The sequence below is a fragment of the Chinchilla lanigera genome, unplaced genomic scaffold (assembly GCF_000276665.1).
Source record: "Chinchilla lanigera isolate Chin_1 unplaced genomic scaffold, ChiLan1.0 scaffold00086, whole genome shotgun sequence".
Taxonomy (NCBI): Eukaryota; Metazoa; Chordata; class Mammalia; order Rodentia; family Chinchillidae; genus Chinchilla; species Chinchilla lanigera.
This window is the reverse complement of record NW_004955487.1, coordinates 5902716-5926577: the sequence shown is the minus strand read 5'-3', so window position 1 is coordinate 5926577 and position 23862 is coordinate 5902716. Positions and strand designations below refer to the sequence as shown.

The window sequence follows — 23862 nt, the reverse complement described above, 5'->3', positions numbered from 1 at the left end:
CTACAGTTATTTCTTTTGTTAGGAGAGTGTCCGCCTGACTATTGAGGCTGTGAAATGCACTAAGTACATTAGGCCTGTAAGATGTAGGCTGTACCTTGCGCTCTTGTTTCCTCATAGCGTGACTTTAGGCAAGTCGGTCACTTCATTTCTCTGAGCCTTTGTTTGTTTCTTTATCTCTAAAATGAAGATATTCCCTTTTGGCCTCAATTCCTTGGCAGTGAGATAATATATACAATAATATTTTAGGAATTCTGTTAGCTCCACAAGCGTATCCATTGAGTAATCTGGGGCTCAGTTATTTTCTCGTTAGGGCTCCCCCGTTTTAGAAGTGCATGCTGTAATATAGAATAATAATGTTCATTTTGGGGAATTGGCACATGCATATAACATATTGATCATTTTCAATCCCTTTACCCCGCTCCCCACCCTTCCCCATCACCAAGAATCTACCTTCTAGTTTCCTGTTACTTCTTTTCTTTTTTCTTTTTTTTTAAATTAGTACATGTTGCAATTCATGCAGTTTACAATCATCTTGGTTACAGGCTTGTTTCTCTCTTTTTAAAAAAATCTTTTCCTACCTTTCCCTCCTTCACCCCCTCATTTCTTTTTTATTTTATTATTTACTTACTTATTTATACTTTAAGTTTCTCATAGAAAAACATGCAGTATTTAATTTTCTCAAAGAAACTTTAAAACTGCTGTAAGATAAAACGGAAACACCTGAAAGACTTCCTAGATAGAACTTCAGTTGCACAGGAAATAATATCAGAATCACCACATGAGACTGTATCAAGCTAAAAAGCACAACAAACAAAACAATCAACAAAGTGGAAAGATAGACTTTTTCTTAGCAGGTTCATTATTGGTGTGCAGGAATGCTGTGGACTTCCCTGTGTTGATTCTGTAACCCTGAGTTTTGTTTTTTCATCTCCACCAAGTTGTGTATATATACTTTTTCATATTTTGACTATAAATTTAATGTATGCTCATTTAAAAAAATCTAAAAAGTACATAAAACCTAAAGAAGAAAACAGAAATCCAGTAGAGCAGCATCCTTTTTTCCTGATTTTTAGAGGATATTTGGCTTTGAGGCTGAGATCCCTGGGATAGGATAATGTCTTATTTATTTTTGCATTTTTCCCTTTGTAGGCACAAAATTAATGCTTGTTAAATGAATAAGAATTAGTGTAGTTGTATTTCGCTTTCCTTTCTTCGTGCTGAAAGCATGTATTTATTTGGCACTGCTTGGGCCTGAGCTCTCTGCATGGTGTCTGCTACATCAGTGCTCTGCCAGGACACCAGCCCTGCAACCCCAGCACTCCAGGTTGAGTCTAGGAGCTGGCCAAGGTCCAGACCTGGAGACTTCCTGGAGTGTTGCAGGGTGGGTGAGCAACTATTCAGAGAGAACATATGCAGTAAAGTTTTAAGACTTTTTTTTGAATGTTTAGAAATTATAAAAACTGTCTTTTTATTTTAACAGGATGGCTTAAATTCGTTGGTCCTTGATTTGGATTTTCCCGCCTTGAGAAAAAATAAGAATATAGATAATTTCTTAAACAGATGTAAGTATGTTTATTTTTAAACTTCATATTTGAGCTCATAATTGTACTTGGACAAAAGATTTATGTTTGATTAATGTTATAGTCCATAAGCTTATTAACTTAGTTAACTCATTAGCTTATTAAAGTTAAAGATATTTTAGTTTATCTTTTTTTTGCGGTATCAGGGATCAAACTCACGACCTTGCGCTTGCCAAGCAGGTGCTTATGCCACTGAGCTATATCCCCAGCCCCCGTGTTTATCACTTATTTTACTTAAAAACTGATATTTATAGTGTGTGCCTATTTACTTGAGGTCCTGGATTTGACCTCCAGCACCTCAGAGGGGAACAGAAAATAACTAATACTCTTTAGTTCTGAAGCAAGACTGCAGAACTCAAGTGTAGCATGTAACGTTCAAGATATTGTGTAAATTTTTAAGGCTATTTAGCTGTCTTAGGATGTTATTTATAGCAGTTATAAGTGAAGTTTTAACTTAATATCAGCAACTCTCAGACTTGGATTTCAGCTACCCAGAAGAAATAATGAGCTGTAATGTTTCTATAAATGTGGACATTTTGCTCTAAAGCAAAATGGTGTGATAACAATTATCACATGTATTATGTTAACCCGTCACAACGTGTTATCATGTGTTCATCACATATATGTTAACATGTATTACAAACTTGTGTTTATACTGTATTATCATGTTTGTGTTAATCAGTTTGCCAATATTGATAATTGAGGTAAATTGAGTTGAATTCTAAAAATCAGAAATTCTCCAAATGATAAATACATATTTTATATCACCCTAGTAAACTGTTTGATTTGGAGTTGCCAGCCACTGGGGTATTTTCTCAGTTAATCCTGTCTATAATTATTATGTATGCTCTCTATGGATACTACTTTATAAGAAGTAGGCTATCAATCATTGCTAAGATTGTCCTTGCAAGGAATTTAGTGGCAACTTTCTGCCATAATTTATAGTGCACACCAAGATTACTTAGTCATCACTGTGTCAGCTGACATGAGATTTGCCAAGTAACAGAGTTAGAACCCAGAATAACATTAACTATTGTTTTTTGATAGTTTATGTATATGGGCTTGGTTCTTTAATATAATGATAATGTGAATCCTGTTTGTTTTTCAGTACTGGCAGTTGAACCCAGGGCCTTCACACTGAGCTACATCCCCAGCCTTTTTCAAATTTTTAATTTTGGTGGGCTTTTTTGGTATGTTTGTTTTTGAGACAGGGTCTCACTATGTAGCCCAGGCTGGCCTTGAATTCATGGCAGGCCTCTTATTTCAGCCTCTAGAGTGCTACCATGCCTGGCTCAAATTTTTAATTTTGAGACCAGGGTCTTGCTAAGTTTCCCAGGCTGGCCTCAAATTGCAGTCATCCTGTCTTAGCTTTCCAGACAATCTGAGAGGTTTGAATAGGAGCCTTTAAAGACCAATAGTAGATTTAGCTAACAACTAAGTCCAGTTTGTGGAAATAAAAATTTGTTTACAAATGCTGCTAATAAATATGATGATTCCTATTACAAATATGGTGAACTTTTTATTGTAGATGAGAAAGTTGTGAAAAAAGTCCGAGGCCTGCAGATGAAGGCAGAAGACTATGATGTCGTGAAAGTCATCGGGAGAGGAGCTTTCGGTGAAGTGCAGTTGGTAAGAAGCGTTGGACATTCTGGTTTTGGGAGGCAGATTGGGAGCAGCAGAATGGCTGTGGTATCTGTGCTTAGCTGTGCCCAAAGTGGGTTTCCTCACTTGGCCAAACCACCCATCGCCAAGCACCTCCTATCTCGTTAGTAGCAGGAGGCTTGTTATGTGAGGCATTTCTGCTAGGCATGTCTGCTTCATAAGTGGAGACTTATGTAAATATATGTCAAATTGAATGGAGAAATTTTAATAATTGAAAGTAAATCTGAAATTTATCTTTTTAGGCCAAAGTGGTACCATCTGCTGGTATTATAAATGTTAACAGTAAATATTACATACATTATTAAGTGAGGAGCTATAATAATGTTTTTGTCACTTAAGCATGAGAGACTTCTATTTTCATCCTTATTATTAAATTAAGAAGTCAAATACTTTTCCTTAAGCACAGTGGTGCTGTACTCCTTTTGACGGAGCAAGGAGAAAAGCAGTGATCACTGAAGTTAGCATGGGTTTCTAGAAGAGCAAGTTGTCACAACTTATCTTTTGTTGCATCTATCTTTGATGGGCTCATTGGACTTGTGGGTTAGGATGCCACAGTCAGCATCGTACCTGTGTGTGAGACACTTAAAGCAGAAATGGCAGCTGAGTAGATGTGTGGGTGGGCAGCTTCATAACCAGTGTTGTTAGGAGACGGGCAAAGGCACAGAGGCAGTTCATGGGGAGAGATCCTCAAGGGCAGGTTCAGGGCCCCCTTCGCCTGGAAACATGTTAGTAGTGACTTGTTGGGTGGCAACGATGGTGTGCTAAATAACTTTGCAAGTGAGTGAAGCCTGATATAAATGGAGGATGAGTTTAGATGACGAGCTAAAGTCTGGAAATCATTAGTGGGGAACATCATTGGCTGCCCAGAGTGCAATTAGCCAGAAAAAATGCACTTAGATGACACAAGGAGTGGATTGCTTAACAGCACTACATGAATTAAAGAATGATTTCCCCTGAATGTAAGTCAGGCAAGAGTACTGAGGAGATTGTCCAAAACAGGAAGAGATTTGGGGCAACTGTAATATAATATTTAAAACTTGGAAGTAGATCTTTATGTTGATGTGATTGGGCCATGCCCAGAATATTTTATTTATTCTAAAGCCTCTGTTCTCCTGAGGTAGTGGTGTTGGTTGTTGTTTGTTTCTGAGTTCACAACAAAATTGTTTTGGTTTTGTAATTTTCATTTCATATCATATGTTGTTGGTGTATAGAAATACAACGTATTGCCGGATGTAGTGGTGCATGCCTGTAATCCCAGCACTTGCAAGGCTGAGGCAGGAGAATCTTTGCGAGTTCAAGACCAGACTGGGCTGCAAAGTGAGCTCAAGGCCAGCCTGAACTGTTTAGTGAGACCCTGTCTCAAAACAAACAGACAGACAGACAAACAAGAAATACAACATATTTGTGAGTGTTGACTTCATATCCTGCTATTTTGCTTAATTTGTTCTAATAGTTTTTGGTAAAATATTTTGGGTTTCTTTGTGCATAAGTCATACGAAGACAACTGGATAAAGACTACCCCTCCCACTCACCCTCCTTTCCCTCCAACTAGAATTCAGAGCTGGGGTGAACAGCAGAGACATAACCAGGCTTCTTTGCCTTGTTTCTCAGAGCAAAAGCTTTTAGACTTTTACTAATGAGTAGGATGTTCATTGTATTTACTAAATGCTATTTATATATTGAGGTAGTTTTTTCTAGTTTGTTGAGTGTTACTGTTTTAATTGCCACAGGCACTGAATATTGATAAGTGGGTTTTTTTTTTTTTTTTTTTTTCTCCTCATGGTTATGTATGTCCCCCTGTGTCTGCTAATGTGGTGTATCAGCTTTGATTATTTTTCCCTATATTTAGCTTTCCTTGCATTCCAGGGTATAAACCCCCCTCGTCATGGTATATAATGCAAGTTTTAATATAGCTGAGTTAGATTTGCTAGTAATTTATTGATGTTTTCTTTTAGTTTTTTTAAACCAATTTTCATAAGGAATTTTCATCTTTAGTTTTGTTTAACTTCAGTAACATACTAAAACTATGCTCTTTTAACAGTTCTTTTCTTACCTATTCCAATTGTTGCCATCACAGAATTACAATATAATTGCTTTTAATTCATCAATCATTTAACTTATATATAGAAAAAAAATGGATTTATAAACCAAAGTTATGGGGTCTGGGGGTATAGCTCAGTGGCACAGCACCTACCTGGCAAACTCAAGGTCCTGAGTTTGATTCCTGGTACTTTAAAAAAAAAAGAGAGAGAAAAAAGAAAAAAGGAATCGTAAAGAGGTAGAAGCTAGCCAAGAGCATTATTTCTAGGGGTTATGGATGAGAGAATACTAATGCCAAATGCATAGACAATATGACCAAGTATAGAGTAAATATTGAAATCACCCAAAGTTAAAATACTGTTAGCTTTTCGATGGGTGTGGTGGTGGGGCATGCCTGTAATCCCAGCATTCAGGAAGCTGAGGCAGGAGGTTTACCTCAAGTTTGAGGCCAGTCTGGGCTACTTAGTGAGTTCAAGTCCAGCCTGGACTGCATAGTGAGACTCTGTCTCAACCCCTCCCCCACCAAAAAAAAGTAATGTTAGCTTTTAGACCATATTTTTTCTCTCATTTGCTGAGACAAGATACCTCATGCCCAAAGTTAAAGGGAGGAAAGGTTTATTTAGCTCACAGTTTATAGAGGTTTCAGTCCATAATCAGCTAGCTTCAAAGCAGGGTGGCACATGGCAGAGGGGCAACAGTTCATGGCAGTAGAAAACAGCAAAAGCAACAAGAGCAAGAAGGGAGAGAGCAAGATAAGCTTCTTCCCGTTCCTTATATTGTATGCAGGCTATGGGGATTAGGGTGGTGCCAATCCAGTCAGTGGACTGGTACAGCAATCACCCACCCTTAATGCCAGCACCCTTAATCCCAGCATTGCACTATGACTCAATCATATACTCTAGATTCAGCCACCTCTAAAAATACCCCATGTCTGCATGAGACTTTGTGGGGACATCTAGACACAAACCATAACATTCTACTCCTGATCCCCAAAAGACTCATGCACATCCCTTTATGAAAAAGGCCCTTAGCCCATCTCTAAGAGTTGCCAAAGTCCTAACAGTTTCACCATTGCTGAAAAGTCCAAGTCAAAAGTCTCCTCTGAGATTTAAGGCAAACTCTTAGCTGTGAGCTCCTATACAAATAAAAAGAAAGTTAAACACTTCTAGCATTCAGTGGCACAAGGTAAACATTTTCATTCCAAAAGTAACAAATGGGAATACAAAGGAGTGGGACCAAAATTCAACAGGGCAAACATTAAGTCCTATAGTTCCATGTGCAGCATCTGAGGCAGTCTGTGGCAAGATGTAAACTCGAGTGGCTTGGGTGGCTGTGTCCCTGTGGCACTGCTGCTGGTTGTAGTTCCCATGGCTTCTCTCTTGGGCCTGCTCTGCTTCCTCCTGCAGTTTGCCTCACACAGTCCATGTTCCTGGCTTTTCCAAACTTCTGGGGTCTCCACTGGACCTTTGGATTCACACTCATAGCTTCATATACAGCTCTTTCAGGAGCATACTGCCTGGCCTCCCAGGTGTTCTGAAATCAGGGTGGAAGCCTTCCCGACCCCACAACTCTTGCATTAACTGCATGCACCTAAAAGCAATGCCATATGGATGATGCCAAGGTCTGCAGGTGGAGCAGTAGCTAGGTTTCTCTTTCTCTTGGCTGTAGGGATCCAGTGCCAGGATCATTGAGGACTCTGAATCAAATTCTGAGGAACAGATTCTCTAGGCCACCACCATTGTGGAACATGGTACTATGGGGTTTTCTTTTCAAAGCAAAGTCTTTTACTTTTGCAATTTTGAGGCTGCAAAGGGTGGAGTCCTGCTGCTTCTTGTTATACCCTCAGGCCATCTTTTCTATTCTGCTCCTCAGCAATCAGGATCTCCTGAGCTCTATCTTTGCAGTGCACAGCTTTACTGGAACTTTCTTTCTGGTCAAACTCACAACATTCATTCTTTCTGCTGGGCTCTTTGCTCTTGTTTCTCAAAATAGATCTGGCTAAAAGCCCCCAACAGTATCCATGCCACAGCCTCAACATTTGACTGCCTTAAAATTTCTTCTACAAGATTAATTAGTTCACCTTACTTAATCTGTCTCAGGCAAAGTCTCTGGACATGAGCAAAATGTAGACACACTTTCTGCCAAGCTATAACAAACATTGTCTGGAGTCCACCAGCCAGTGCAGTTCTTCCCAGCAGAAACCTCCCGAGCCTGGTCTTAACAAGCTTTCTGATCTTTTGAGTGCTGACCAGAGTCTCCCATATAGAACAGCCTAAGGCATTCCAGCTCTACTTTTTTAGCCAGTATCTCTGAACCTTTCTAAACTCTTCCCAAAGCCATTCCGAAAGGCTCCTGAACCACATGGTCGGGTGTAATCACAGCAACGGCCTTACTTCTCTAGTACCAAGTTCTCTCTTAGTTACTTTTTTCTTGTTGCTGAGACAAAATGCTGGACACCCAAAGTTAAAGGAGGAAAGGTTTGTTTAGTTCACAGTTTGTAAAGGTTTCAGTCCATATTGGCTGGCTCCAAGGCAGGGTGGCACAATGGCAGAGGGCAACAGTTCATGGTGATGGAAGACAGCAAAAGTAATGAGAGAGAGAAAGAGAGAGAGACAGAGAAAGAGGGAGGGAGGGAGGGGAGGGGAGAGAAGAGAGATAGAATGACAAAGACCCCTTTCTGTCCTTTATATTGTATGCAGGCTACCTCCCCCAGGATGGGTGTAGCTCTCATACTCTTAATCCCAGCATTGGACCATGAATCAATCACAAATCCTAGATTCAGCTGCCTCCAAAAAGCCCGCCCCCGTCATGACTGCTTGAGGCTTTAGGGGGGCTATCCAGACACAAACCATAACTATAGGTAGATTGATTTTTTTTTTTTTCCTTGAGGCAGGCCAGCCTTGAACTAACTCACAATGATCCTTCTGCCTCAGCCTCCAAGTGCTGGGATTGTAAGTGTTCACCATCATACCTGGGCATACTTAATATTTTCATGTGTTAGTCTCAAGTCATACAGAAAACAAGAAGTGCACTTAAAAACTACTATAACAATAATATTGTCCACTTATTTATGAATTTTTTTAGTTTACGATGCTGGGGATCAAACCCAGGGCCTCACAAGTACTAAGCAGGCGCTCTACTACTGAGCTATATCCCCAGCCCTAGCCTATTTATAACTTCCCATATATTTACCTTTTTTTTTAATTTTATTTTATTTTTTTTTTATTTTAAAGAATAAAAGAAGGATAACATAATAATAGGGGGGACTTAGCAAATTACAGACAAAATGGTAGGAAATTATCAATGGTTATCGTTTTACATATTATTGTCTACAAAATAGTTTCTCAGGAAAACAAATAGACAAATAATAGTGAGTTACAGACAAAAGAGGTAGGAGATTATCAAGAGTTGTTGTACTATACTTTGGTATCTTCAAAGTGGCTTCTAAAGAAAATAAATAGAGCTATACATGGGTGACCTATTGAAAAATCATTAACTATTCTCAATGGTTGTTGTAGGAAACACATAATAATAAACATACATCCATTTATGAAATAGGATAGGAACATTACAAACTTTACACAGTTATGGATAGATTAGTAGGAAAATATCAATGGCTGCTGTAATACGTGGTGGTATCTTCAGAGTGGTTTCTCAGGAAGACAGAGATATGCAAGAGGGACCTATTAAGTAGTTACAGCCTAAAGGTTGTCAAAAATAGCATATTACCTCCTCACCAGTGACTCCTTTCACTGAGGTATGATGGCTGGAAGGAAGGCCAGGATTGAAAAGAAGGACCGAGAGACTTGCACCTGTGACTAGCAGCAGGCTGTTTTCTTGTTCCTCCATAGTCATGATTACCCAGGACTCCTCGATGGAGATGACGATCTGGCCAGAGGGAGAAGGCAGACCATGCCCCAAGCCCTCTCATTCCTGTGGAGTAACTGGTAGCATGGGTCTGAGCTCTGGGGCCTCCACCTCAGAGGGCAGACCGATCTCCAGTGGTCTCCTTTGCATCCAGGGCATGGCCCATGGGGCCTCTTAGGGCAGTTCCTCTTGAGGTGGCCTGGCTTTTAACAGTGGTAGCAGATGAATGCAGTTGTCGAATTCTTCTTGGAGCCCCGGGAATCAGACCTGGGATCTGTTTCTCTTAGTGGTGCAGCAAAAGCAGCTGCCTTTTCTCAGTCTCTTTGTTTTCTCTCCTTGGCCTCCTCCTCATCATGGCTATAGAGTACTGAGGAGGCAATTCTTACTAACATCTCAAGTGAGCTATCTGGGGTGAAAGCCATTCTTTGTAGCTTTTTCTCTCCAGCTTCCCATTGCTTTGGGACCCCACAACCAGTTAGTGTCCTCCATATATTTACCTTTATTGAGATCTTTGTTTCTTCATATGATTTCAAGTTATTGTTTAGACAGTGTCTATTCATTAACCCTGCAAGACTGTTCTGACTACTTCTTGCAGGTCAAGCCTGCAAGTAGCAGTGTCCATCAGCTTTTGTTTATCTGGCAGTATCTTAATTTTCCCCTCAGATTTGAAGGACAGTTTTGCCATATTGTGTGTATTCTTGGTTAAGTTTCTGTTGTTGCTTTAGTTTATTTATTGTGGTGCTGGGGATCAAACCCAGGGCCTTGTGTATGCAAGGCAAGAACTCTACCACTAAGCCACATCCCCAGCTCCCTGTTTTGTTTTTTTCTTTTTTGTCTTTTTGAGACAGTGGTCTCCCTATGCAGTTCAGGCTGACCTTGAGCTCACTTGGTAGCCCCAGCAGGTCTCTAAATCACAACAATCCTCCTGCCTCAGCCTCTCGGGTGCTGGGATTACACACGTGTGCCACCATGGCTGGCTCCCTATTGTTTTGTTTTTAACTACTTAGCCTTTTAATGTATTGGCCTATCACATTCTGTCTTCCAAAGTTTCTATTCAGAAATAGACATAAAATCTTAGAGGATTCCTGGTATTATGACAAGTTGTTTCTCTCTTACTGCTTTTAAGATTCATGCTTTGTCTTTGACTTTTGTGTGATTATAATGTTTCTCCTTATGGTTTTCTCTGAATTCCTTTTACTTGAATTTTATTGACCTTGGATGTATATGTTAATGTAGTCTTTGATTACATTTGGGGAGTTTCAGCTATTTCATAGCAGCTCAGCCCCACTTCTGTCTTCTCTGGTAGTCTCACAAGGCTTATATTACTCAGGCTAAAGTCCTGTTTGCGTTCTTCAAACTTTTTCCTTCCTGTTCCTCAGATGCACTAATTCCATTGCCCTGATATGCAGAAGATGACTGATTCTTCGACCTGCTCAAATCTACCTTTGAGTCCCTTTTGTGAGTTTTTTATTCCAGTTGTTGTATTTTTCAACTCAAGAATTTCTTTTTTATTTCTTTTTAGGTTTTTTCTCTCTTTCTGACTCCAGTTTTTTCATGCACTGAAAAAACTGCCTTTGTATATGTTGTTTGTTTTTTTCTTTTTGAGACAGTGGTCTCCCTATGCAGTTCAGGCTGCAAGCCCCTCCCTCTCATGCTGAAGTGACACCTCTCTTGCCTTTCTCTGTCTTCCTTTTGTTCCTCAAACTTATTTATGACAGTTGTTTGAAATCTTTGTCAAGTAGATCTGCCATCAGTTCTTTCTTTTCTAGGGACAGCATCTGCTGATTCTTTTCTTTTGGATGTCTATACCTTCCTTTGTCTTTGTATGTCTTTGAAGGTCTGTGTTGATAACTGGCCACATGAATCTGATAGTGTGATATGTCTGGTGTTTGGATTCTTCACCTTTCCCAGGGCTTGCTGTGTTTTGTGTGTGTGTGCGCATGTGTGCGTGCATGTGTGTGTGTGTAGTTGCTGTAGACTGTGTCTGCCAGTATCAGCCGAAAGTGTAAGTTTAAGATCTTCTTGAGTCTTTTCTAAGCCAGCAACTTTTCTTGGATATGTATACTCACTTTCTAATTTTTCTGCATTGAATGTATACTCATTAAAATCTGGCTTCCGCAAGAATAAGTTGAAAATATTTTTTTAATTTTTTTTTTAACAAGTTGAAAATAAAGGTGTAAAAATAGTATACTGAGCTTTCAGATCTGCTAGGTGTCACTTCAGCATGAGAGGGAGGGGCTTGCAGCTGTGAGGGAGATTGGTGACAGTGATTGTCTGTCTCTCTTGTGTAGCTGTGTGAATAGGAGCAGCAGTGATCAGAGCACATGTCCCTTGTATATGCAGTATCCTTTTGTTCACCCTCGTTACCCTGTGCCGTGTAGAGGTTCCTCTAGGAACAGAGTCACCTGCCTGCCAAGGGACTGGGGACCTGGGATGGGCAGCCCTGAATGTGCTAAGGACTGAAATTTGTCAGTTAACCCATGTCTTCCCCTGGAAAATAGAAGCCTTCAGTGGACTCCAGAGTTCCAGACTCCTCATTTAAGACAGATTCCCCCAACGCAGTTGTAATTTATATGGGGACACAGATTTCTGTTGCATCTTCCTCTCCCATCTTCTCAGAATCCTCTTGCTCTCCCTCTAGATTAGTGGCTCTTCTCTCGCAGCACTTGAAATGTTTCACTCTGCCCTTTCTGCTTTTATGCTTCCTGAGGAGAAATTCTCATCCTTGTTCCTGTATAAGTAACGCCCCCCAGCTTCTTTCCAGGTCTTTCCTTTTGAGTTCTAAAGTTTGAAAGTGACATGCCTGCATGGTTTTTTGACCTATGTCTTCCTTGGTGTTCTTTGAACTTTCTGAATCTGTGATTTGCTCTGATAGTAATTTGGGGAAAATTTCAGCCATTATTTCAAATATTTCTTTGTTGTTGTTTTTTCTCTTTGTCTTCTAACATTCCCAGTATATATATATTGCACCTTTTGTAGTTGTACCATAAACCTTGGGTATTCTCTTTTGATACTGTTTAGTGTTGGTTTTTTACCTTTGAAGGTACCTACTGGTATATCCCCAAATTCAGGTTCTTGCCTCAGTCATGTCTAGTTTACTAATGAGACCATCAGAAGCATTCTTCATTTCTGTTACACTGCCTTTGATCTCTGGAATGTTTGTCTTCCTGCCTGAAACTCTCCTTTGTCTAATGTCCATTAGCGCCTACCATATTAATTATTGTTCTTTCAAAATTCCACTCTGATAATTCTGGCGTCCCTACCTTATATCATTTTCATGTTTGCTATCTCTTCCAGTTACATTTTTGCCTTCGAGTGTGCTTTGTGATGTTTTTCTCTTTTTTTTTTTTTTCCTTGGCTTTTTGAGGCAGGGTCTTGCTATGTAGTCCAGGCTGGCCTTGAACTCACTATGTAGCCCAGGCTGGTCTCGAGCTCGCAGCAATCTTCCTGCTTCAGCCTCCTGAGTGCTGGGATTACAGGTGTGCACCACCATGCCCAGCTTGTGATATTTTTCTTGATGAGTAGACATGTTGCATTGGATGAAAGGAACTATTGTTAAGTAAGCCTTTAGGAATGTGGTGCAGGAGGAAGGGAAATGTTTACAGTTAACAATTCTGTGATGAGATTGAGGTCGTCATAGTGGATCTAGGCCTCTGGACTGTAAACTTCAAAAGTGCTTCTCCTCCCTCTCCCCAGAGGTGGGGTGGGTAACTGGAGGGCTCTGGAGTTGTGCATTCCCTTCCCCAAGTTCCTCAGCTCTGAGTACATATTTTTTTCCCTAAGAGCAGACCTGTTAAGAACAGAGATCCTGGCACATTGCAGAAAGGTTCCTTCCCCTCTTCCTGCTAGAAGCATTAGCACAAGAGGTTTTTCTCCCAGTATTTAGTGTGGGGACCTGGTTGACCACTTGGATGTAAAATTTACTGGAGTAGGTGCCCCCTGTAGTCTTTAATTCTTAGGCTTGACCACACTTAACCTCCACGACTGGCCAGTTACAGATCAGGTCGCATGCTATGATCTTAGAATTCTTGGCTCTCTCGCCTCAGCCTTGGAACCCTGTGACCTTACCTTCTCTTTCTGATCCAAAAAGAAATGTTGGTGTTCAATCTGCTCATAGTGTTACTAGGATGGAGCAGCAGGCTCTTCACAAGTGGAGCCAGAAAGTTAGGAGGCACACGACTAGCGTGTACTTGAAGGGAACGTGCTCAGAACAGTGCCATCTGATGTGGGATTAAAAGAACTGAGAGGTTGGTTTGGAGCGCATTCAAGGAAAATACTGCCTTGGAAAATGGTAACATTTTATTGTTTGCTTGTATTTTTTGTTTTTCAGTGAAAGTGGTGATGCTCCAGAATTTGATGTTCTAGTGGGAAGAGTGAGGGTAGGTTACGGGACAGTAGAGTTACTAAAAATCTTATAGGGTATAGAGTAGATGAATCCAGCTGTGCAGTTTTCTAACTCAAGATCGTGGTGAAGATAGGCATAAATCTTTCTCTGAGTTCCGACCCGGAGAGTAGAGGCAAAATAGCTATTTTATGAGGTCACTGAGGGCAATAAGTAAACTAACACAATAGACAAGTCTGATTATAGTGCCCCTGAGGGTTAACTGTTACTGGTATTGCCTGTTTGAGATAATCATACTATATGTGTAGTTTACACAGATACATTGTTTCTGCTTTCTTATGATGTAGAGTAGCTAAAAATTGGAGTTGAATTTTGACAGAAGTGTGACAGAATCTGATTTTTCATGTTTTAATGTTACAGTAATAATCACTGTTCTGTATTAATTTGATCATTATAATTTAATATGCTAAAGGAAAGGAAAATATATAGTTATGAAAGTTTTTATTTTTGTTATTAATTTTCCGTCACAGAATTTGTCTTGGCCACAAAACATGCAGAAGCAAAGTCATATGATTTTTTAAGTGAAAAATATTTTAACATTCCATTAATCTGATGACCTGATCCAAGAGTTTGTGGTATGTTTGTTTTGGCTTTATTTCTTGACTGTTACTTTAGGCAGGGAGCTTTTAGAAGACGAATAAGGTCATAAAGGAAAAGTCCAAGTCCCTCTTCTTTCCATAGCCTTTGAAGTTGATTTGTGTGTAGTAAGTTAGTGTGATGGCTTTGTAGGGAAAGTTCCATGTTTGGTACATCTTATGATTATGGTTTTCTGATTATTTGAAGGAAGATCCATAAAGTCAGTTCAAGCTTGTCTTTCCCTCTAAAATGCTTGTTCTGGTCAAGTTCAAAATGTATTCCTTCATAGAGGCCATTAATCAGTTTCTACAGATAAAATTCCCCTGTAAAAGTGACTGTGGTGTGGGCTGGGGGCTTAGCTCAGCGGCACAGCGCCTGCCTGGCAAGCACAAGGTCGTGAGTTTGATTCCCGGTACTGGAAAAAAAAAAAAAGTGACTGTGATATGTCTCCAGCATAGCATAGTACATGAAATGTCAGCTGGGCTGCAGAGGCTGGCTACTTGTGGTTGAATTCTGCCTAGACATTAGCAAGTATGACTTCTGCCACGTTACTTAGTCTTCTTGCCCCTCATTCTTAGGTGTTAAGTGAAGCTAAGAGTGGCTTTCATATCTCAGCCATAACTATCTTCCCTGTCAAGTAAGCGTGGACTTCATCTGCAGGGTCTCATCTTACTCAGACATACTTAGTTCTTCTTTCTTGAAACACCACATTTCCCTGTTGTAGTGGTCCTTCCTTCTCCTTCTTCAGGTAGTTCATTCCCCACCTGATCTCTACATATTACAGTTTCCGTTAGGTAGACCCTTACTTGTACTCTCTTCCAAAGTGAGCTCATGCATCATGGGACTTTAAATGACGTTTATATGATGTCACAAAGCTTGGATTTATAGCTATAGTTCAGAACTTTGTACCTCACTCTCCAGTTTGTATCCATGATGACTTATTTGACATTAAGATGTGACATATAAGGGAGGGAAGGGAAGGGGATTAAAAAAAAAAACAAGCTGTGGTATACACATGTATCCACTCCCCAGGATGATTGTAAACTACATGAACTTGCAGATATGCACTAATAAAGTAAAAAATTATAAAAAAGAAAAAAGTATCATAAGCATCTAAAATGTGTACAATTAGAATCTTTGGTTCTATGACTGTGCTCTTCTTCCATAAAACTATCCCTTTTCTTATCTTCCTCATCTTAGAAAATGGCTCCAGCACCAAATTAGTTGCTCAAACCAAAGTAAAAAGGGAGTCAGCCAGGTGTAGCAGTGCATGCCTATAATTCTAGCACTCTGGGAGGCTGAGGCAGGAGGCTTGCAAGTTTGAGCAAAACCTGGGCAGTTTAGCAACTTAGGGAGACCTTGTCTCAAAATTAAAAACAGGGGTGGGGATTTGAAGGCCCTGGATACAATATATAGTAGTGGGGCAGGCTCACCAGTGGTTTTTTATTTTTTCGTTCACCCTGCCCGGTTTTCTGTAAGTCCTGCAGACTGTACCTCTGTACCATTTCCTTAGTCCCTCTTTCCTTTCAGGGTTTGTTGCCAGCCTCCATCACCCAGCTGTGGAGGTAGGCCCAAGTCTTTGCACCTTTGCCTCCTCTGCTAGTGGTGTTTCCGCATTGTCCCTGCCGATCTTAGGCAGGAGGTGCTGGAGGAGGAAGTCCTGTTTGTGACTGAGCTGGGCCATTCCCACTCAGCTGGGCAGGCTTCTCCTGTGCAGACTGCCCCGCCCAGGCCCACCCCACCCCATGTACACTCCTCTTCCTCCCTGGGCTCCTTGTCCTCCTGTGCCTATACTGTGCTGATTCCTTCTAGCTGTGTGTGATGACTTTTTGCTTATGGTTGTTTCTTTCTAGATGGTATAGTTTTTTTGTTTAGTTATCTCATATGTAGACACTGATAGTACATTTAAGTACACACTTTTGTACTAGCTGACCGGTCTTTTCACTTCTCTTCACAGCTGCATTTTATAGCAAAATTCTTAAAACAGTTTTTGTCATGGTCTGGGCCAAGCATAAGTAATGATATGATATAAATTAATTGACTATGATGTTGTATGGACTAATTTCTCTGATGAAGTTAGGAAGTATTCAAATTTTAATTTGCTTTTAGAGTAAGTGAAGGTATTCAAGGATACTATAAATGTGTAAGAGAGGCCATACTTTAGCAACTTCTTTTTGGCAGTTACTTGTATTTAACAAAATACAAGTATTTTGTATTTAACTGTATTTAACAAAATTATTGGCACAGTCATGTGCTTTGAGATAATCTGCTAATTCAACACAAGTCAATTAAAAATTCACTCTTTCTGCAGTGGTAGGCTAGGGTCATTCAGCCCCCACCCCATGTTTTCATATTACTTTCTAGTGCATGTTTTTAACATTCCATAAAGTTCATAACACCATAAATCAAGGGAGTTATTATTCCAGCCTACTACCTTGATATGGAAGCTGGATTGAAGCTACAATTCCTGTTATCACTCAGTTGGCCTTTTGCATGTAGCTTTCTTTTCATATAAAGCTACAGTGTTTCAGTACTTCAGATTTCAAGTATTTGGTTAAGCAGTTTTCACTCTAGGATTTTTTTTTTTTTTTTTTTTGAGACAAGTTTGCACTATGCAGTTTACTTAGGCTGGCCCTGAACTCACGTTGTAGCCCAGGATGGCCTTGAACTTGCAGTGATCTTCCTACCTCAGCTGGGATTACAAGCATGCACCACCATGTTCTATCAAATACTGAGATAGGGTGTTAAATCTTCAACTGAAAACAAATTAAATTCGCATCTTTTGGGGTCATTTTCTGTTGACTTTTTTTCTTGATGACTTACATTTCCTTTTTTATTTATTTTTGGGTTTTTTGAGACTGAGTTTCACTGCAGTGTAGGCTATCTTGAACTCACTTTATAGCCCAGGCTGGCTTCAAACTTGTAGCAGTCTTCCTGCCTCGGTCTCCTGAGTCCTGGGATTATAGGAATGCGCCACCATGCCCAGCACATTTCCTTTTTGCCTCTTGTAATTTTAAAGTGATCTAGTGGACCTTGTGGATATATGACAGAAACTCTTAATTTTGTTATTTTCTTTGAAGAGTTGATTTTTATTTCAGTGAGCCCTTCAGTTACGTGCTGGCTACCCTTAATTTGTGCAGGCTTCATTTTACACATTGTAGAAGTAGCTGTATGGAAAGAGCAAGGGATTACTCAAGGACTTTTAATTTCCAAACTGTGCTTACTTGTGGCTGCTCAGAGTTCACTCTTGGCTGAGTTAGGCAGTGCTCTGCGCATAGTTCTTTCTTCCAAGGTGCATCAGCTGGATGCCCAGGAAAGTAGTAGTGTGTGTTCGGCTTTGCTGACTGGCTATTAAATGTCCTTCCCGTGCTGTTTGACTTCAGTGTTTCTGTTGTGCTCTCAGCTCCATCCATAGCAGTTGCTCCCTAGTAAACTGGGCGCCTACTCTACAGAGCCCAGCCTTTAGCCGAGTAGTTTCATGTAGCTTCTGGGAGCTCCCCGTTCTGTTCCTCCTTGCCTTCCATCTCCCAGAGCCACTGTGCTCTCCTGAGGGGTCACTGGCTATATACTAGTGAGGATTTTGATTTCAGGCAGAGCTTCTGGCAGTTGTTGAGTTTCTCTTTCCCTGAGATTATGGTCATTTTAAAATTTATTGTTTATGTATTTATTTTTATTTATTTTTTCAGTTGTGGGGGTTGAAACCAGGGCCTCATTCATGCTAATCAAGCACTTTACCACTGACCTATATCTGGTGTGGGTGCATGTGTGTGTGCGCGTGCGTGCGTGTTGCTGGGGAGTAAGCAGAGCCTGGCATGTGCTAGGCAAGAGCTCTTACCAGTGAGCCAAGAGTTCCTGCCTTGGGTTAGAGCCTTCGGTCACTCTTTTACAAATCCCGGAAGCGGTTGCTTCTTGTGGTTTGGTGTTGGTTCACAATGGAAGAGCTTGCTGATGCTGAGTCCTCCCTCGGAGTCACAGTACATGGTAATGAATGATAAATTCTTGTATTTGCTGCACCCTGCTAGGATGTATCTATGTTCACTGGTGTTGGTTTACTCAAGTCTACTCAAATATAAAAATTCTTATCTGGGCTTTGTTATAGGAAAAAAACTTTCTCTCACAACATTTTATGATTTTCCAGAATTCTACTATATTTTGTACAGCATTTGATCTGTAAGTATGATTGTTCTTTCCTGTGTCCTCAGGGGAAGATAGTACTCCTTTGGTTTACTTTATTTTTGTCAATATACGTATGGGTTCTAGATGCTTAGTATTTGACAAGAGGTAACTAAAGATATTACTTGTTGAATCTTTCTTAAAACTGGAAATTTATTGTCTGGCTAGCCATCAAGTTTAAAAAATATTTTTCTAGGTATTATTAATTCCAAATTCAAATATGTAATGAGTGTGTTTTATAGCTAATGCTGACGTTGAACTTGGCACTGTGGATCTAGTAGAGAACAAAGCAAGCGTGAATGATCCCTACTCTTGTTGAGTGTACATTCTAACATGGAAGACAGGCAATAAATACAAAGAAACAACATTTAAAATTTGCAAATTGTGGTATATGCTAGGAGAAATAACCAGAGAACTGAGGTAGAGCTCAGTGACATGCTGTTGGGTAGTCAGAGAAAGCCTCTTTGAGGTATTTCCTATTTCAGCTGAGTGGCTAAGGAGCCGAGTATCCTTGGGGAGAGGAGAGTTTGGGCAGTGGTGGGTTTCTGAGGCTTTCCTCATTATTGTAAGGATTCCGAGGAAAGGCTTGGTATAGTAGACACACTGAAAGGAGATGTGTGTGCCTAAAACATGCAAAGAGACAAAAATGGCAAAAGTCCAACTGGTAAGGTAAACATAGGCTAGATCATTTGGGACCCTGCAGACTGTGGCCAGCAGCTCAATGCTCTTAGGTTCTGTCTTCCAACCCTAAGTAAGATGACCACAGACTGGTCAGAACTCCTCAGTGAAAGAGCATAAACTGGACGGAATGTCAGATTGACAGATGTCATCTGCCTTGGTTTTCTGAAATTGTCCTAAGTTTGAGCTTACATATGTAGAAATAGCATGGATTCTTCTGCAGACTACCTTTTAAACTGCATTCTGTATAGTCGTCCTGCAAGTTTACTTCCCTATATCTCATATTTCCCATTTGTAATGGGGAAATAATCTCATTGGAACTGTTACAAAGATGAAGATATTGCGTGCATCAAAATATGTAGCCCTGGCACATACTACTGAGTACTCAGTAGATTCATTCTTTCAGAAAAGAGTTATTGAAAGAGCATTATGTGTCAGGCTTTGTACTAGCCACAGGGACTAAAGAGTGAACGAAACAAAAGTGTTTGCCTGCATTAGGTTAAATTCCAGTGCTGAGATAGGTGACAAATAAGTGAAAAAATAAAAAGATGTAAAGGCCGGGGTTGAGGTGGCTAAGGGCATGTGCAGCAGCAGAGGGCAGCAGTGACCACGGGCTAAGAAGCAGCTTGGAGCAGGAGATGGGGGCAGTGGCAGAGTTAGAAATAACTGGATTCGGAAGTGGCTTGAAGATGGAAATGACATGATATGCTGGTAGGGTCCTTTTAGCCCAAGTAACTAGAAGGATAAAATTGCTATTTATGGAAGTGGGGATGATTTTAGAAGGAATATATTCAAAGGTAAAGATAAGAAGTTTGAATGTTAGATATCCTGTTAAACACCTAGGTATAAATGTTAGTAGTTGTTACTTATTAATTATTGAATGCATATTAACTGTGTTTATCATCCATTATAAACACTTATTGGCTCTGTGGTAGACAGTGAATTATCAGTGCTGGGAATTACAATATATTAAAAATAGTGTTCTTGCTCTTAGGGAATTTATAGTCTAATGGGGAAGACAGGAATTGTCCAAACAACGATATTGTTGGTAGTTTTTTCCTTTAAGGAAAAATAACCTTTTAAGATGAGAAATAAAGGTAACTTAATAAAATTACAGATATCCCTTGAGCTCTAAATCTATTAGGTTTTCATTTTCCGATAGAAATATATGTGCATTGATGCTTCAAACTAAAATAAATTATTTCCCCCAGTAGACATATCTTGGAAGTTTCCTGTTTATTAATAGCTTATTCTTTTTTTGTTTAATTTGGGACAGGGTCTCACTGTGTAGCCCAAGCTGGCCTCAAACTCTTGGCCATCTTCCTGCCTCAGTGCCTCGATTGCTGGGAGTACAGGGGTGCACCCCCACGCCCAGCTTTATATGTTATTCTTAAGATGAGTTAAGTAACAGGATGGAATGGTGCTTCATGAATTTAGCTTCATTTAGCCGAATTAGGATTAGTTGCATATTAAACAGAGTTTTAAGCTATTATATATTACATGAAAGATTTAGACTGTTAGAAGTTTTCTGCTTTGTTTCTTTTTTTTTCTTTTCTCCTTTGTTTATTTTACTTAGGTAGTATACATTTATTTTTTATTAGGTACAGTAGTTTGAAGATCATTTGTTTTGCAACTAAAGTCTTAATAGTACCACTGTGATATGATCATTTATTCCAAATTAAAAGGATTAATTTTTGTGTTTTAACAAATCCACAGGTTCGTCACAAGGCATCACAGAATGTCTATGCTATGAAGCTGCTTAGTAAGTTTGAAATGATCAAAAGATCAGATGCTGCTTTTTTCTGGGAAGAAAGAGACATTATGGCCTTTGCCAATAGTCCCTGGGTGGTTGAGGTAAGCATACTAAATTTCAAACTTTACTTTCTTCTTTTATGAGTTCTTGTTCATAAGACTTGACTTTGTCAAAAATCCTGTGCGTCCGTCACTCAGTAATAATGCAGTTGTTGTTAATAAGATGTGATGCATCATACTTGTTTACTGTTGCTTCTATGCCTGCATAGACATAACATGGAACAGTTGCTTAAATTGGTATATGGAAGCAAGTATTGCTTGTAAGTTTTGCCTTTTTAGTTCCTTTATGTACAAAATTGACTTGATCACCAGAATTCCATTATCCTCTGCCCTCTACTGTGATTTACATCATTGGAAAATAGTAAATTAATTGAGTCATTTGGAAGAATAGTACATGTTAATGTTAGTCAGAAGTTGATGTTACATTGTCTGTCTTGAAGAGAAAAACTTTCATTTAAAGAAACTTTTATTAAGCCCAAAGAAGTTTTAATACATTATCGATACAAATAAGGAAATGTTCTTTAATGAATGTAATATATCAAAGATCTGATGGATTTTCTCCATATTAACACAATAAAAATAATCGATTCTAAAGAATCGATTTTTTGAGTAAAATTTTGAGAACTTCTGACGGTAGCCATTTTGGAAATTCTCCTACAGGCTTGTATATATTACCAGTAACGGTGGTGGGGAACTGATAGAAAGCGTTGCCTCAGGGGCTTTTGGCAGCATTAAAAGCTCTAAAAGTGTTGCCATCACTGACCTATGAAAACATTCATGCTCTTGCTGCTTCTTTGAGTGGATTAAGGAATTCATGATTCCCTTCTTACCTCCTTTTCCATTGTATTCCTCACCAGCTCTGCTTCTCTGGAGATTTTTAGTACTAGAATTTTTAAAGTACCAATTTAGATGGCTATGTCATCTGAAGATTGAGTCATAATTCCCCCCTGTCCTTTCTTGATTGTAGCTAGTGATGAGGAATTTTTGTGGCAAATTGTGTACCACAGTACTTACTTGATTAAAGAATGGTGATAGGATTGGGGATGTAGCTCAGCAGTACAGTGCTTGCTTGGCAAGTGTGACACCCTGAGTTCAAGTCCAGGAAATAATTTATTTTAGTTTGAAGCATCAATGCACATATATTTCTATTTTTTTTGTCTCAAAAAGCCAAAAAAAAATCGGTGATAATATTTTCCCTACTTTTTATTACCTTGCTTTCATAATAGAAGGTTTCATTGCCATTTCCAGTTAACCATTTTCTATACTGGAATCTTTTGATCTTTTAATTCTGCTAAGTAGACCCTCATAGAATTTTACATATATATATTTTTGAGACAGGGTCTTGCTATGCAGTTCAGGTTGGCCTTGAGCTCACTCTGTAGCCCAGGCTGGTCTTGAAGCAGTGATCCTCCTGCCTCAGGCTCTGAGTGCGCTACCACGCCTGTCTCCCTTATAGAATGTTAACAGATAAAGAAAAGATCTGCTGATTATTGAAATAATCTGAAGAAGTAGATCAGTGGTGAAAACATAGTACATTTGAAAAAATAACTCAGGATCCAAAGTCACACAAAAATCAGTATCTTTCCCATACACCAATAATGCTGCAGAAGAAATCAGGAAAATGATTCCATTCACAAGAGATTGGAAAAAAGACGCCAGGTGTAGTGGCGCATGCCTTTAATCCCAACACTTAGGAGACTGAGGCAGGAGGATCCTTGGGAGTTCAAGACCAGCCTGGGCTACAAGGTGAGCTTAAGGCCAGCCTGAACTGCATAGCAAGACCCTGTCTCAAAAAGATTAAAAAAAAAAAAGAGAGAGGGAGATTGAAAAAAAATACATAGGAATCCACCTGAACAAGAATGTGAAAGACCTCTGTGCTGAAGATGAGAGAATGCTGAAGAGAGATACTGAAGATGACCTTAGGAAGTAGAAAGACCTCCCTTGTTAATGGGTTGTTAAAATGGCCATATTTAAAAAGTGATTTACAGATTCCATATAGTTCCTATTAAAATGCTAACAACATTCACAGAACTAGAAAAAAACATGCAAAGATTCATATGAAATCAGGAAAGACTGAAATAGCCAAAGCAGTCCCTGAGCAAAAGGAGCAGCACTAGAGGCATCACAGGACCCTACACTGTAAAGCCACAGAGACAGAACAATTTGCTACAGCACAGACAAGAGACCAGTGAAGTAAAACAAAAGACACAGAAACAAGCCAAGCATCTACAGCCAGCTGAGTGTTGACAGAGGGACAAAAGACCTGTGCTAGAGAAAAAAAACCTGTTTAACAAATGGTGCTGGGAAGGCTGGATATCCACTTGTAGAGGATTTTACTAGCTGCTTCTCTCTTTCCCTGTACTAAAGTCAAATCAAGATGGATCAGACTGTCATGGCTTATGTCTAGTTGTCAAAGCCTCATGCACTCATAAGTGGGGATTTTCAGAGGTGGCTGGATCTAGGGTGTGTGGTGCCTAGGGTTAAGGATATGTGATTACTAAATCAGTTCACTGATTGATTTGGCATAGTTCTGGGTGTGGGGAATGGGAAGGCCCAGCCTGGGTGTGAGTGACACCGCCCTAAGTAGCCTGGAAGGGATAAAAGGGAGAAGGAGTCTGCTCCTGCTGCTGCTTCTTCGCTACTTTGCTGCCTTCTGCCCACTATGAACTGCTTCTCCTCTGCTCTGCCTCTCCGCCATGCCACCCTGTCTTGGAGCCAGCTGGTGATGGAATGAAACCTCTGCAAACTGTGAGCTGAATAAACCTTTCCTTCTTTAACACTTCCCAAAAAACCCAGATAGCCCAGTCAATGAATAGCAGGCGAGAATTCTACCACTGGACCACCACTGCCTAGTCAGTAAATGGACAAATGAATTGAACAGGGAGTTCTCAAAAGAAATATAAATACCCAAGAATATATGAAAAAAAAGTTCAACATCTATCTTTGTCAATTTTTCATTTCTGGGACAAAATACCTGACACCTGTAAGTTAAAGGAAGAAAGATTTATTTTGACTCACAGTTTGTAGAGCTTTCAGTCCGTCATCAGCTGGCTCCAAGGCAGTGGGGCTTGG

The 23862-nt window shown here is 39.8% G+C and overlaps 1 protein-coding gene across 3 annotated transcripts in view; it reads left to right on the top strand.

Moving 5' to 3' along the window:
• The window catches only part of Rock2 (Rho-associated, coiled-coil containing protein kinase 2), a gene marked incomplete at its 5' end in the record, with an annotated part of 116219 nt that overhangs the window by 45831 nt on the left and 46526 nt on the right, over positions 1-23862 (top strand). For all 3 annotated transcript variants that reach the window (XM_013504360.1, XM_013504359.1, XM_013504358.1), the window contains 3 exon segments: positions 1481-1562; positions 3109-3209; positions 20695-20832. In XM_013504360.1, the coding sequence (XP_013359814.1) occupies positions 1481-1562; positions 3109-3209; positions 20695-20832 (321 nt within the window).